At 38.1% G+C, this 16,776-nt stretch overlaps 1 protein-coding gene across 1 annotated transcript in view; it reads right to left on the bottom strand.

Annotated features, from left to right (window-relative positions):
- PIGK (phosphatidylinositol glycan anchor biosynthesis class K) overlaps nt 1–16,776 on the bottom strand; it is a 70,106-nt gene that overhangs the window by 47,577 nt on the left and 5,753 nt on the right. Inside the window, 8 exon segments of the mRNA XM_059477701.1 lie at nt 4,532–4,704; nt 9,209–9,319; nt 10,060–10,177; nt 10,521–10,617; nt 10,964–11,075; nt 12,311–12,446; nt 14,485–14,576; nt 16,606–16,659. Of these exon segments, the coding sequence (XP_059333684.1) occupies nt 4,532–4,704; nt 9,209–9,319; nt 10,060–10,177; nt 10,521–10,617; nt 10,964–11,075; nt 12,311–12,446; nt 14,485–14,576; nt 16,606–16,659 (893 nt within the window).

The following is a 16,776-nucleotide window of genomic DNA, read 5'->3' as shown; positions in this document are numbered from 1 at the left end:
CCAGTCCCGGTTACAGTCACCGTCCCGGTTACAGTCACTGTCCCAGCCCCAGTCCCGGTTACAGTCACCGTCCCGGTTACAGTCACTGTCCCAGCCCCGGTCCCGGTTACAGTCACCGTCCCGGTTACAGTCACTGTCCCAGCCCCGGTCCCGGTCACGGTCACCGTCCCGGTTACAGTCACTGTCCCAGCCCCGGTCCCGGTCACGGTCACCGTCCCGGTTACAGTCACTGTCCCAGCCCCGGTCCCGGTCACGGTCACCGTCCCGGTTACAGTCACTGTCCCAGCCCCGGTCCCGGTCACGGTCACCGTCCCGGTTACAGTCACTGTCCCAGCCCCGGTCCCGGTCACGGTCACCGTCCCGGTTACAGTCACTGTCCCAGCCCCAGTCCCGGTTACGGTCCCAGCCCCGCCCGCCGCGCTCCCGCGATGGCGCGATGGCGCCACCTGCCGGCGCCGGCCGGGAGCGGCCACGGGCCCGCCTGGCGCTGCCCGGCCCGCGGAGCGCGGGAGCCCCGGCAGGAACCGGGACCTGCCCGGCAACGCGAACTGGCAGAATTAGTCCTAAAAGTGACTTATGAAACGTGAAAGGACCACACACTTGTGGCACCTGGTACAGGGCATTCTTATTTAAGGAAAGCCCTCTGAGCTGAGCAGCATCTACTTGCCAAATAATCAAATTACATATTGGTTCATAAAGTGGATTCCCCAAGGCTTCAGGACCCACGCAACAGCAGCTTTAATTACTAAGCACATCAAATTGAAAATAGGTGGTGGAAAAGAAGAAAGGACAGGGAAGAGACACCAACACACAGAGAAAAAATAGATTGAGAGAACATTAGCTAGCAATATTCTGCCAATGAACTAATTACTCATTAGTAGCCTGTTACAAGCGTCCCTCCTAACACAAGTCACCAATTTATTTATTTTTAGGAAAACAGTCACTGTCAGTAGTGAAGAATCACAATTCTTCATAACAGAAGCATTAATACAAAGCCTAATTCTCAAAAGCAATGAAATTAGGACGGTTTTACATGATGCTGTCATTAATTCACTCCTTACTACACTCAAGGGAAATATTCATCCCAATTTTTACCAACACTTTCTGCTGATACAGGTCTTTTCCTCATGACAAAAACTGAAAAGGAGAAAATGTTCCAACTGGCTGTAGACTTACAATCCAACTTTGAAAGACACACTCCTAATTTATTGGAATTTTCAAAACCTGCAAGGCTCCTCCTCCAAAGAAGCAGGATTTCTTCTACTCCTTAATGTTGACTTTTCGCACTTGCATGGGGATTTAGACAAAACATAACCATCTGAAGCCTCAGAACCCCTAGACTGTCAGATTTTCTGCTAAAATTGACAGCTACAGATCCTGTCAGGACTGAGGCAGCTGCAGAACAAGCCCTTTGAAGTGAGCACAGCTTAGACTGAACCAGCTATGAAGAAAGGAAACAGCAGAGGAACCTTCTCTTTATTTTTTAAAGCTTTTACTCGCAAATATTCACCTACCACTACGTGGCTAGAAAGAAAGCCTCTTCTCTGGTTAATTAGTAGTTGTTCTCTGTATGAGTCTCAGCCCAAGCCAGAGGAAACTTCAAAGGCCTCACTCATCAAATGTCACGGCACGAGCTCCACGTGAAGCTGCCAGTTCTGATCTGGCTGCACAGCTACGGCTCACGCTGGGCCGGGGAGCGGAGCTGTACAACCAAGTAATTGCTAAGCAATTGTGTAACAAAAGAACAAACTTCCATTGAAAAGATTTGGCAAAGTCGCAGCAGTGGGCAAGACGAGAACTGAACAGTCTGCCAGCAGTACAATCCTGCTACATGCCTCACACGACAGCATCTTCTTTACCCATAATCTGTGTAATCAGTGGTTTACCTCTTTTGTTCATTTGGCTTTTAACATCCTTATCTGCACCTGTGACACCTGCAGCTTTAAAACAAACAAATCAGATCCAACACAGACCACTTAAGACTGTGTCAGAGCTGAGGGCCAGATTTCATTTTGTGGTTATACTTTGTAACACAAACATTCTGTAGCATTCTACTGCCACCAGTATGTAAAAGGAGAACAAAAAAGGTATCAGGCTAACATTGAGGGAAGAATAAAACACAGGACATTATTCATAAAGGAATGAAGCCTCAAGACTTCATCAAATATTAAACCAATAACATCTTTACACTCAGTAACCAATGTAATACAAATTTTCATGTACCAGTAGTATATACTTGTGATCTATCAGATACCTCTTGGTCAATAAATCTTACAAACTCTTAAGGGCCCAAGTTCAATTCTTTATTACTTTCTTCTGCTTCATCAGGGCTTTTAAAACAATGCTGGGCATGAACAATATTAGTGATTAGTCATAACTACTTTGGAAGGATTATTTCACTTTTAATAAGCTTGGTTGAGTTCTCTCCCAATGAAACAAAAAAGAATAAACCAGGCTTCATAAAGAATATAGGCTTATATAAACGTTTATATAAAGAATAGCCCCATCCTCCCCCAGCTGTTTTACCTCACAGTGTCAACAGCCACTGCATTCCCAAAAGGCACAGAATGGTTTAACTGACACTGAAAGGATTAAGAATAAGCACTCATATTCTTTCATTCAGGAGTCATTCTTACATTATTTTGGGACAATTAGTGGTAGCACCTATTCAAAAATCATGTAATTTGTGTTCTGTCTTCTCAACACTCTCAGAAACAGGTGTGTGTAATGTTCAAAACATTCTTTTAAAAAAACAGAGTAACTAGTTCTTGTAGATCAGATGCTCCAAAACTGCATTTTTAAAAGGCAATAACATTTTCATTCAATAAATTCACTTCAAGATGTAATTTGTTGTAATTCCTAAGTTTCTTGTAGCTAAACAGAACTGTCATATCAAGAGGTACTGACCTCAGAATTCTGCTTAAGGAATTTATTAAGCACTCCACATCATTGTCTGTTAGAGCTATACTACAATTTTTCAGCACTTTTTTAACCAATTCCATACTTTCTCCTCCATTAAAAACATACTGTTTATAAACTCTTTCCAAATGGTAACAAGACACTGAGAACTTAAGTACTTTTTTAGAAAATTTTATAAAGGAGAACTATTAAACCAGACATTAAACCAGCATGTCCCCACCCCTTCCAATTTCACAGACCTAAGTGGATTGCCATGATAATGTAATACATCTTTCATTAAATATCAGAACATTTCACAAGGATAATATTCCTCTCTGTGCATGAATGTCCATTTCTCAACATGCTTCCATGTGTGCAGTGCAGTAGCATCAGGCACCAAAAACCTCTCCATTACTGACACCAAAAAAAAAAAGCTGAAAATTCCAGCCAGTCATTTTCTGTTTCAGAATGGTAAAGTCCTTCAAAATCAATTTCTCCTTTCAATTTTCCACAAATCAGAAATCCACATAGGTGAGTTTTCATCATGGTTTTTGACTAGCAATGTCAAATGTCTTTTACTTGCCAAGAGCTTTTTTATTCTTCAGTGAAAAAAACAATTTAATGCCACTAAGTACTGTTCTATACTAAGGAATCACAAAACTAGCTTAAGATTTATATGGTATGTACTAATGCATATGATCCAGATAAAAACACAATATGAAAGTAAAATATGAAATACACTAAACCTTGTAGGATATTTATAATGACAAGTACCAGAGTTACTGTTACCTTGAAAATAAATAAAACTGCTATCCACTGGCTTGAGCAGCAGTAAACAACAAGGCAGACAAGAATTTACATGAATTTATGTGTTGAAAATATTTAGTCCCTGATATAACACAATATTTCAATCCTTTGTTTCCCCTCCTACAGGGCAGTATCATCAAGCACAAAAGACACGACAGAAATGGAAGTACAATGCTAAATAAACCCTACAGAACAATCTTCCTTTACATCTTCCCAATAGGTGGCAACAGAATCCCAAAAATACAAAGAAGTTTATATATTTCTTTCTTCATCCACAAAGTAATGGAAGCCCTGTTACGACTTCAATCAATGAACTTGCACTAGTAATTTTAATCAAATGAATCACTGCATCTCAGGAACAGAAATTCTCAGGACAGAATAATGCCAAAGGCCAGAGAATTCAGAGAACTGAAACAAAGCATTTATTAAAAAGCTAATTGTTATCAAACACCTAACCTGATTGCTTATATTCTGGGCTTATCTGGGAGGGGCAAACAACCACAAGCAGGAATTGCAGTAACAAAATATTTGAGCACTAAAGAAGAAATGTTAAGGAAGAAATAAAATTCTGAACTACTTCTGTTGCTGTTGACATCCACACCTTGGTCTTAAGCAGCATTTATTTACGAGGGTCAGGAAAGGAGTGGGCACTCTTAAACAAAGTTTTCAGCTGACAACTTTGAGACAGTAGGAGGTCCACATTAACTCCCTGATTCCTTTTAGGAAATGACAGGAAGTCAGAGTTCTTTTTCCTCGGCAGCTAAACAACTACTTTGTTTTTGTGGCACAAAGCTATAGAAATCAGGTGTAAATCATGCCCACTTACTTGCTTTCCAGGCCAGGCACATCCCTGTCCAGGGAAAGCCTCTCTGCAGTGATCTCCACCTTCCTGACGCTGCCGAAGAAATCCGTGATCAGGACGTTCTGAGGGTCTCGCTGGAACAGGTCTGTCCGGTGCCCAGGCGTGGAAACACACAAGCTTTTTGGACAGACCTGGAACTGAAACCAAGATGGGCAATCACATCCTGTCCCTCATCCAACACTCTCTACATACACCTTCCACAATGAAACGACTACTAAAAAGAAATATAAATAATACATATAACTTGCAATGATTTCAGTATAAGCTCCATAGCTGAAAAAAATGGTAGAAAAAATGCATTAAAATGCATAAACATCTTGATTAAGCATTTCTGAAAATCTTTTTCCTTACATTAATGCCACTGGAGTTTAAAAATGCTCCTGTGAAAGCCAACCATCAATTACATCTAACTAATAAATGCACAAATATATTGTTGAATACAGATGCAGCAATGCTGCTATAACCTTCCAGAAGTCACAACTGGGCATAAATTCTTCATATTTACCAAAAGGAGGCATGCAAAATTAAACAAGCTTTAATAAGTAGCTATGCTGAAGTCTTCATAAAGAAGCAAAAATCTACATTTTGATCAGGAAAAAAAACAATCCAATAGTCTTGTTTCTAATTTATAGCCTACAAATTAATGCATAGGATCTTCTAATACCAAAAGTGCTTTATTTACATGAAGTTCACAAACATCCTGTGACACCTACAAACCTTATTATTTATTATTTTATCCATGTATTTTGTTTACATATCAGATCCCCTATATCTCACACACGCTGCAACACCTGAAAGACAAAACCAGCACTAACAAAAGCAGAAGGAACAGTGACAGATTTGTTGCAGCATTTAGAACACCTGGCAAGACAGAATGTCTCTTAAGTAACAGGTCTGCTATGTACCCAGCAGACACTGAAGGCAATACAAATGCACGCTGGACACAAAGCTGTTTTGCACAAGTCCTACCAGACTTGCCACAACACAAATCACCTGGTAACAGTGCAGGTTATGTGAGTCCTTCACATTCCAGCCACACAGAACATTTTACAGAAGAGATTTAACATACAGGACTAAGAATGTCACTCTCCACATGGGTGTTCATCTTTCTTAATCTTACATTTTCCAAGTGATTTTTACATACAGGTCCATCAACCACAGGAACTAGAGCTCATATACCTAAATTACATCATGGGTCAGCTCTTCCAAGGTTGCATCCTTATGGCAAAACCACAGGTCCTAAACAGCTCAGTGCAAATATAACTTGGAATTATCCCAGATTATGACTGACAAAAACCTGTGAGATTCAGGTCATACTTCCCAGCAGAAATACTGTGCTCAGCCTGACACAAAAGGCACAGGCTTTTGTTGCACATTCTTTCTGGACAACAGAGTCTTACCTTACAAAAAGTTTCCCAGAGAGGAAACAATCTATCTGGCTTTTCTTCATAGAGGACAGATTCTACCTCCCCATTCCTCCCTTCTGCTCTATTCCAGTTTCTCTTTTATCCCTTTTTAGCCCAAGCCTATAAGCAGCATTAGGCTGCTTGTCCAGGGACAGCTCAGCTCACTTTCACCTTTACCTGAAGCAGACAAGCACACATATACACTCAGCTCTTATTTTCAAGATTCCCAACTCTCTTGCTGGCTGCTATCACACAGCTGCTAAAGAAAAGATGGGGCAAATCATCCCTTTGTTATCCTCCCTGTGGTGAAAATGAACTAGACTCATCAGCATCATGCTTCCCATACAAAAGCCATTTGTTAATGCACACACGAATTTGCTACAGTTCTCATTTTCACCAAAACACTATCCATTTTCTCCAGCTTTGCTCCAATTAAGGACACAAACATAACAACTAATTCTCTGAACTAAACCATAAAAAGTAAGCATTTGCTTTAATCCCACTATTTGAAGCATAAATTATGCTGCAGTTATACAAGTAAGTCTCTCACCAAGGTTTTGAGTATGAATGTCCTAATAAACTGCATCAGCATGAAAGTGGGAAACTGATACTGCACCCAACTAATTCTAACCTGTCCTGCAACAGTTTACTGCAAGATATTGATATGAATTTGAGTAAAAATATAAAGTGGCAGTGAGAACAAAACTTCAGTGTTAAAAACCTACCCATCCACTACCATTCTGAGAAAGGACAGCAAACCAATTATACCACAGCAGACTAACACTAATAAACAAGGTCTTCTGACAAAAAAAGGAAAAGGCAAACACTGGCTGAGTTAAGCACACTTTTTCCTATATTAAATTTTCCAAATTTTAATTTTTTTTTCCAAACAGAGCTAAAGAACTCCCCCGACTTTGTTATCTTAACTTTTCTAACAACAATTTAGCTATTTTATGATAAATGACACCTCATTTAGAAATTGATTTGAATCTTATTTTAAAAGTTCAAATGTACAACATTTCCATGTACAAATGTACAAATTTCAATGTATTCTTTATTTTCAGGGAATTGTGATCAAACCTATAGTCAGTCATTTGCACAGCTTTATGCTATCCCTTAGCAACACAGATGGAGCAGGTGGGGAGTAGGTGGAGTGGATTATGAAAAATGATGTGTCATTCTTTGCAGGAATGCAATATCCAAATCCTAGGTGCATGTGAAGAGAAGCTGTTTCAAGAGTGGTTAGAGAAAAGTAAAGAGGTAACAGGATAGAAGAGGTATAACAAATACACAGTACTTCAAAAAGAGAAGACATTAGACATATCAGAAGATGAAACAACTGAAGATCATTTAATTTTAAAGCTAAGTAGTGAGCAATGCAAGTTACCCTGATCTTGAAAAGCATTATTTTAAACTTAAAAAATCAGAGTTGGAGAGTTGGATAGAGTACCTTCAGTGCCAGAGTACCTCCTGCAACTGCTGGCAAAAAAACAGGTTTATATCTTTACCATGGACTAACCATATGTCATTTTGGAACTCTTAGATGCAGCCTTGAAAAGCACCAATCCAAAGTCAAGTGGTCACATTTACTGAAATGTGTGCAGATTACAACTCAGTACCTCATCATACAATGGTCTGGGTTGCAAGAGACCTTAAAGATCACCAAGTTCCACTTTCCTGGCAGGGGCAGGGACACCTCCCACTAGACCAGGCCCTGAAGTCCCATCCAACCTGGCCTTGAACAGATCATCACAAATCACAATATATTTGTGTCCCTTCTCTTCCACTCCACAAGCATCAATCAGCAGATCAATGCATGATAAGATGATTTACATGATGTAAGGAATTTACCAGTATGGGTAACTTCCCTCAGCTATTCCTGAGTACTTGGCATAGAAGCAAAACCACAGTTAGGTATCTTCTCTGAAGAGCTCAAAAAGTACTTGGCCAGCTAACAAACTTCTACACTTCTCACAATAATCAGATTAACATCCTTCTGGCCAGCCCACCGATACCACTTCCCAGAGAGTATCTTACACAGTAGAAAGTACTGTTCCTTTTTATTACCTTTTATTATTAACACAAATTAATTTGAATGGACAGGCTAGGCAAAGATACTTAATCAATAAAGAACTGGCATGTTTTTCTTTATCAAGATTTATTTTAAACTTACTTGTATCCCATAATTAGAAGGTATTATATTATAGGACAGAATTTCATTCCCATAGAAATAAGTAAAAGAACCTTGAGTCTTAGCCATTGAATCAATTCTGTATCAACATAAAATCTGCCAAGTGTGGGTTGTTTGGAGAGAATTCTAGCACACATGTAGCAGTCAGGCTAACACCATCCTCTGTAGACAGAGGATGGCATAAAACTTTCGAGCAGCTGCTCCTTTTACAGAAAAGAATCTACGACAATGTGTTCTGTAAGTGGTAGCTCTTAGATTACTGATGTGGCACAGCAGGATTTGTTGCTACAAGGTACCAAAGTACAACCCATTACTACAAAAAAAAACTAGCATTGGAACAGGTATTAAGGGTTAATGGAGCAAATAAAATATGGTTACTTTTATGTCATCTCACCAGTGTATATATCTTACAGCTAGAGATGCATTTTCATAAATTTTGTCATATTTTACCTGGTTGGATTCTTTTGTTCCTTCTGCTTCATACCTGAAATCTACAGTAATGTTTGCCTCAGCTAGAATTAAGTTCAAACACTGATGGATTTGTACCTATCTTGCTCTGGAATCTAAGCAGATATACAGATAAATTAGTCTCTGCAGGAATTTGTGAGTGCACTGTTAGAATTTTAACTGTTTAATCACATGATGCTGTTTTGCAAAACAACATCAATGCCTGCTTTTCCACATCTGCAAAGTGTCTGCTATCCTGATTTTAGAAGCTTCCTGCTAAAATATTTCACATGCAAATGCTTCATTACATTAATACAAATATCTAATGAATACCTTATTATTTTTTTCAGCAAAAATACAAAATCTGGTTAATTTTGGTTATTTTTTTCTGGAGCCAGCAAAGCACTTTTAAATGAAGACAATCCTTGAAGTGTTACACAACTACATTTAACAATAGCAAAAAAACCCTCCAAAGCTGCTTCCGAGAGAAACAGCAGGAGCATAAAAAGCATTTGAAGAACCCTACAGACAAAATAGATTAGTTTTGGAACTATTAAAGTCATTAGCATATTCATGAATGTTGAGTATTCTACTTACTAGGTCATTCATATTTGTCTGACTGGCTGGATGGATTTCTTCCAAGAACTCTAAGACATAGAAGGTGTATCTGTCCATGAGGTGAACGCCAATCCCCAGGTCAGGCTGATGCTTTAAAAACAACACACAGCAGTTATTGGGCATTTGCAGGAGAGAACTCAGCATTCAGGAGAAGGAATGTAACATTGCTATTACATTCAGAATGTAATAGCATATTGCAAAAGTTAAGCTTGATTCTTTTTGTTCTTAGGCAAATTATGCAAGGAAAATGGCTAGCTGCGAAGAAACCTAGTGCTGATAGGCTGAACAATGCAGTTTATCTATAAACTGTATTCTGGCAATATCTGTGTTTCCCAAAAGGCAGAGAACCCCCTCTGAACGGTCCAGCATGGATCTGTGGACTTTCAAAACAGGGCTGGGAGAGCCAGTGTTTCTTATAGCAGTGCATGGGTTCAGGTAATCCTGACCAGCTGCTGGAATCTCTCCTATGGCTCCTTCTGTAATTCAGCTGGTATATAGTTACAGCAGGTGAAGGTTAGCATTTTGGTTTGTTTTATATCAAGTATAGTAAGTCCTAGATTGAATATTCCTCACACCCAACTCTCAGCAGTCTTCCCGTAAGATTCTGTGCTATCCCTAGACAATGCATGAACTGGCCAGCAAGCATAGAAATCCTTCATTAGCCTGGTTCTTTGGGACAGCACACTTACAAGTTTTGTCAAACCCCCACAAAATACCTTATACATTCAGCAATTTGAATAAGAGAAATCTTTAGTTAAAAGTCAGTAGGAATTGTGCTTCTAATTCAGGCATTCTGAAAACTGTCTTAAGGATCAGATAAATCTACTTACTGATAAAGAATCTTCTCCTACTTGGCTGCTAGCCAAGGCCATTATATTGGGTGAATAAAATCGTTCATACATGGATGCTCCTTGGCAAGTATCAATAATAAACAACAATTCATTGTACCTGAAAGAAAGAAAACAGCCTCCTTACCCATTTCTACTTAAACACCATATACATACTTTGCTTTTTAGTTACCAGGGCAGCTGCTCAAAACCTAAGGAACAGGAGCTCACCCTGATCAGTTTCAGGATGTGAATTTGCCCACAGCAATACCTTTGAGCAGCTCTAACTGCTGGAAGCTGAAAGCAAAAACTAAAACTCTGCTCTTTGAATGCAAACTCTCAGAAAATGTTATGGACAACCAACAGTATCACTGCTGCAGGTAGCAAGGCATACCAGAAAGACACACTTAAGAGTATGTTCAGGATATTCAATATTCAATGTCTGCATAATGCTTATTTCTTACCTTCTTTTCTGCCACATTTGTTCAAAGGCATCAGCAAGCTCTACATTTGTGATTTCTTCAGAATCCTGAAATTTTAGGAAACCGTTTCCACCATGGCCTGACAGAAAAATCAGAAGTTGGGCAAGGATATAGGTTAAAGGAAGATACACAGCCTTGTTGATAATTTTTCTAAAACAAGGTAAAAACAATTCTCTTTCTACAGAAACAGTCCAACAAAACAAAATATCAGTACAGTAAAAAAAATACACATACACCATTTCAACAGGAAACTATACTGGCTTAGTACTGCTTTACAGGCATTTTTTCTTAATTACAATGACATGCTAAAACCAGAAAAAAAATCTTTTGGTCGATCCTTTTGTGCATTTGTATTACTGATGCTTTCAACAAACCCATCCAACTGAGCAAGCATCAACAGACTGTACACAGAAAGTTGCAACTACCTGTCATATATATTAAAATATTGCTTCTGTCATCAGAAAGAAGACGTTTCGATCGTGGTGTGCTTGGTGGGATTCTTCCCGTTAAAACACGCAAGAAATTTTCCACAGTAACCTATGAATAGAAGCATAAAGTCATTTTCTAAAGATAAAAATATTGATCAGCCATAGGCTGGGTTACAGAAGTTAAATAATGGAATGTATCTATAATGCAGTGTATCTAACCAGACATAGTACGGCATGGTATAAACTGCATAAACATTTTCTGTATAAGGTTTTACTTCAGTTTAAGAATCATGTGGTACTTTTTATTATACTCTATTAACACCAGCTAGTTGCTTAATTATATCAAATAAATCTACCACCATTATTAAATACAATTTTAAAATACATTTACATTGATCTAAAAACCTGTCAGCGTACAGCTTCATTGTGCCAAAGCCGCTCCTGTACTCACAAAATGCTCCAACATTAGTGTGTGTTACCATGGAAAAACAAAAGTTTAAATTCCCTCTGCAACTCAGGAAAGAAAAAACAAGATCAATTCAGTTACATAAGTCTGAGTGATCAGATGAGATCCATCTGAGTGGTGACTGCAACACATCCTATAAAACACCACTTCCCTTTTAAGTACACGTGCACAGCTCAAATGCCAGCAACAAATCCATACCCAGGAAAAAACATGATAAAAAGAATGTAGCTCTATTCCAGTTCTGTCTCTTCACTTCTTTGTATAAAGCTTCAGAGAAATAAAACATCTACTATATACTTAAATACAATCCAATAAACCTTTAGCAATAATTCTACAGCACTATTGAACCAAGAAACTGGTGTGTAATTTTGTCTCAACTGGTAAAGACACTCCTGGTATGAAGGAATATTACATGAAAAGAAAAGTGACAGAATGCAGGTTTTTATACAGTAATTGCTTTGCAGTAATGATTAAGTTATGGCTTTTGTTTTATTTTAGGAGCATATGCTTAAGATTAGGAATTAGAGTACAGCTACCTAATAAACAATTCACCTGCACACCAAAATTTTCACAGTAATTTTTGTGTTGCCAAGATGAGACACTGAGCAGTCATTTCCAGAGAAATTTCAGTAATGTGATTCTATTCCATTATTTAAAATAGACACAATAAACATGATTCTAGTACAAGGAACTTCAAATACAAACAAATATCAAGGAGGGGAGGGGTATGTATTTTACTCTCATCACTGATAATAAAAGCCCAGCCCAAAACCAGTAATATGAACAGAAAGACTTCCTCAAACTTTACAGATGCTGCATAAATCTTTAAACTAACACTAGAAAATAAAGACTCAGTGTTTTAATTAAAGCACAGTTACCTCATAGCTTCTGTAATCCACTTCCACATCATCTCCATAGACATTCAGCTCCATGTTTTTATGACTAAACACAGTAGCAGGTTTGGGATTTCTGGGATTACATGCCATATCATCTGCCAGCATCAAGACAATGTGACTGTGAAAGATAAGAAAAAGACTATTTCAGACATTCTGCTTTCACATAACAGTCAAACAGAAATTAGAACAACACTCTTCAACAATTACAACAATAGTTTGGATCATTAAAAAGATTCCTAGAATTGCAAGTGAAACTTTGCAGAATTATACCCTATTTCCTTATGAGCATCCTCAGTATCACAAAGATGTCACACACAGAAATGCAGCTGCCTGTCATTTATCCACAGGACTAAGGCCAAAGATGAGCAGGGGAGTATTTGACATCAGCAACTTTAGTACACAGGCTTGCCTGGACCCAGGGGGCCAGAGCTCTTAATAAAATAATTCAGATTTTTAAAGGGCACTAAAACCAACCAACTCCAAGAATCATAATAAATGTTTATATTTTTGCATGTGATTTTGAAGTTTGTTGGGAATATTTGGTTAGGTTTTTTTTTGTCTTGTCAGTATTTTAAAAGAAGTCTTGCAGCAAATAAAGAAAAACACATAAAGTAAGTTTGCCTAAGGAAAAAACATGTTCAAATCCACATAAAAATTGCTGTAAAGGCTAAATAAACATCTATCTCTTGCTCTCTTTTTAGGTCTTCTCCAATGTCTTGGAGAGTGTTCTTGTCTCTAGTCCAAAGCACTGCTGGCTTTTTGAGATTAATTCCAGATCTTTGGCTATGGATAAGCAATGGATCTTGCTACTGAACACAGAAATCTCAGTCACACCATAGTTCTTGCAGTATTTCTAAAACTCACACTTATTTTGACTTTAATGGTAAAGACAGACGGATGCAAAGAAGATGAAACTTCTCAGGTAAGGGCAGAATTGATGACAGAATTTCTGAGGCAGTGCCAAGGGCACCTGTCCTTCAAAGGCTGCACAGGAGAGAAGACAGCTGCTCCTGAATTACATCCTCAAGAACAAAAGCATCTTTCTGTGCCTTTCAGCCCACAGCACTTCTGCAGCGCATTCTCTTGGATTTATAACCCCAAAATGCATCTAAAAATTGAGTTTCAAACTCTACTCTTTCAAAAACCAGAAAGTCGCTCCTTTTTTTCTTTTTTTTTAAATATAAGAAACACAGGGAACAGGATGTTACTGTCAGTGCATTCATAGTTGAGTGGGAGTTAACTGGGGACTCCAAGTGTGCAGTTTTGGACTTGGACCTTGGACAAAAAAATGCCAAACTAATTCAATCCATCAGAACATGCATTTTGCAGTGATGAAGCAGGCCACACTTCTTCAGGCAGACATGCTGGAGAAACTACCAGTCCTCTAAACTACCATTTAAAACCAGGACCACAAGGAATTCTATAGCAGCCTATGGTACATATAGGTTATGACACAATGGATGCTGGTGCCTTAAATTCACTTCCACAGTTCTGACAGAAATTAATTACATTCTGAAACAGCTGGAAGGAACTGTGCCAACACCACTAGAACTCTGACTAGGAACACAAAGATACTTTAGAACCTTCCTATTCCCTTTGTCAAAGAAGAGATACTGTTCTAACCCTTGTGCATCACTAGGGAAACACAACTTGTACAGACAAGAAACTGGTTTGCCAAATAAAATCATGCAAAATGGATTTTTTCAAGGCAACTGTCAATATACAGGAGTTTCTCCTATAGTTCAGAGCCTTTAAAGATCCAATGTAGTTACAGATGTGGAAGTCTTACATCTTAGTACAGTCACAGTTACCAACATCTCCACACTAAAAGGAAATTAAAGTACAGCAAGACTCACCTCTCACAGTAGCACTGCCTTTGCTTAGTGTATTTAACAGTTTTCACATTACTTTCACCCATTTGCAAAGTGGCTAGATCTAATTAGCCTGTTCCAAAAGGAACATTTTAATCTGCAACTTGCTGCTTTTTCTTTGGAACAATATTGCTGCGCTTTTCATCACATTGATGTGCTTGCATTCTTCCTTTTTACTTTTATCCAGTTAAACTGGGAAGAAAAATGTATTTCCATACTGATTCAGAGAGCACGAGAACTTTAGTAGACCATTTGCAAGAACTGGATCCACCAAGATTTCCTCACCTATCAGGAATGCCCAGCCTCTTGACACTTCTGTACACGGAAAGAGTATTTGCCACATGACGATAATTAAACCAGAATCGAGATGTACACACCTTGAAACAGAAAAAACCCCACATTAAACAGTGCAAAGATTCAAACTGGCCTGACACATTGCATCAGAACAACATGATTACAGGAATATTTAAAAAATAGTGACAACTCAGAAAGAATATAGTAACACCAAGAAGGTAATAAGTTATGCAAATCTTAGTTGTCCCAAAGCAAAAAATTCTGAAAATAAAAGTTAAAAAAAAAAGTTCCCAGCATACTGACTCAAGATAAAATTGTCATAAACCCTTACTAAATATAGAAGGTGGCACTTTGGGGAATAATCCAGCAACAGCAAGTAGATAAAATAAATTTTTTCATTTGCTTTCTCCTTATCAAATGGAAGAGAGATCAAAGGAAGAGTTCTCTCTCAATAGCCATCCCATTCTGGGAGCATTCTTCCACAAAGGCACAAGTGAATTAATTCATGCAGAAGCCACACACAGGTGAAAATGCACTGAGTACATTTGCATTTATGGAGTCAAAGTAAGAGCAAAGTGAGCTCTAACCAATACAAATACAAGTGAATCTGGATACAAATTCTCAGAGTTTAATTTCTACTGTTCTAACAGGCAAGGGGTCAGGGCTCAGACATTCCCTTTACTTACACACTCCCTAAATCAGGTTCTGATTCAGACATTCCAAAAGCTTCTAGAAAAGGTGACTTTAAAACCACAAAAACAGAGATGCAGGAAAAAATCATTTAGATAGTTTCTTAATTTTCCAGCCCTAAATGTAGAGCTGTGAGTCACACCACATAGCATCTCTTTCTCTACTCTTTCCATAATAAGAACTGAGTTGTAGCTCAAGTAATAATAAAATTCAGCCCAAAAGGATCCCCTTGTGTATCTATCACCCTGTCAGTTAGGAATCCCAGAAAACCCCACAGGAATCAGTCCATGAGGACATCTGCCTTTCAGCAAGACTTAATGCTCTGAAAACAAACTGTGTCCAGTTTAGCTGAGACATTTCAAGGCACTATCACCTGCACCCTGCCTCCACTATCACCTGCACCCTCCCTTAGAACACAGTGGAAAGTGTCTAAGCTTTAAATATAGCTATCCATGCTGCAGCACATTAATTCAAGCTATTGATGAAGTGGGATTGCAGTTTGATCCCAGGTTTGAAGTGCCTGACAGCAGTAACCTCTCCCTGGTTTGCTGCTTAAAATTTTAGTAGCAACTATTACAAAACTCAACAATGAACCACTAAGAAAATAAAACCAGCAGAAAATCTGTTCAGCACAGACAGTATAGGTTCTTGGACCTAATTTTCCACCTTCTTTATGTGTTTTTATCGGTACTAATAAAAGCATCTATTTGTTAATAGTATTAAAATAGTATGTTATGTTTTAATAGTTTCAAGTTTGTACATTGTAAAATATAAAAGTTATTTCTTCAATTAGTTACTGTTAACTTTCCTTTTATATTGCTCAGTTTTAGTATCTGGAAAACAAACAGCTGCTACTGAGTAATTACAATAGTGTTCTGAAACAAATTAGTCATTAAGACCTGAATTGTGATTAAGAACCAATTGTGCAGCATGATTCAAAGCTAATAAAAGTTACATGGCAAAAAAAAAGAAAGGGTACAAACAGTCAATCTAAACACTGTATTGCCTCAACTGATCTTATTCCCAGTCTGTTATCACAAGTTAACAGATTGAACAAGAACAAAAATGATACAAATTCTACCTTTCTGCTCAAAGAGACCAGACTTCCCTGGTATCAGAATTACACCTTTTTTTCAACATGCAGTATGCTAATTTAACTATTTTAAAGCTTTTGGAACTTTTGTTTTATGAATCCTGCCATGTAGCTAGACACACTGTGTGCTTGAAATTCGGTGATATTGAAAAGATAATTTCACTATAGTGTAATGAATTTGCAGGCACAATTTGAAATTTATTTATTTCCAAATGTTTATCTTTCTATTTCTTTCAAATGAGCATGACTCTTGAATGACTGTTGCAATTGCAGCTCCTGATGAAAAACTGTCAACATTATAGGAGGAAAACAACCTGGACCATGCTTACCAAAACTGCCCAGTTATTCGTATGTCCACTTCTAAAAAACTGCTCTGCTTGATCCTGAAAGATGAAAATTTTAGATTTTTCAGCAATAATAAAGAAATGACCATTCATCATTTTGTTAATTCCTCAATAGTGTTCAATGCACATGTTTACCACACATTAATACTGAATAGA

Source organism: Ammospiza nelsoni, chromosome 9 (assembly GCF_027579445.1).
Source record: "Ammospiza nelsoni isolate bAmmNel1 chromosome 9, bAmmNel1.pri, whole genome shotgun sequence".
NCBI lineage: Eukaryota > Metazoa > Chordata > Aves > Passeriformes > Passerellidae > Ammospiza > Ammospiza nelsoni.
The sequence above is the reverse complement of the archived record's forward strand: the minus strand, read 5'-3'. Positions and strand labels throughout refer to the sequence as shown.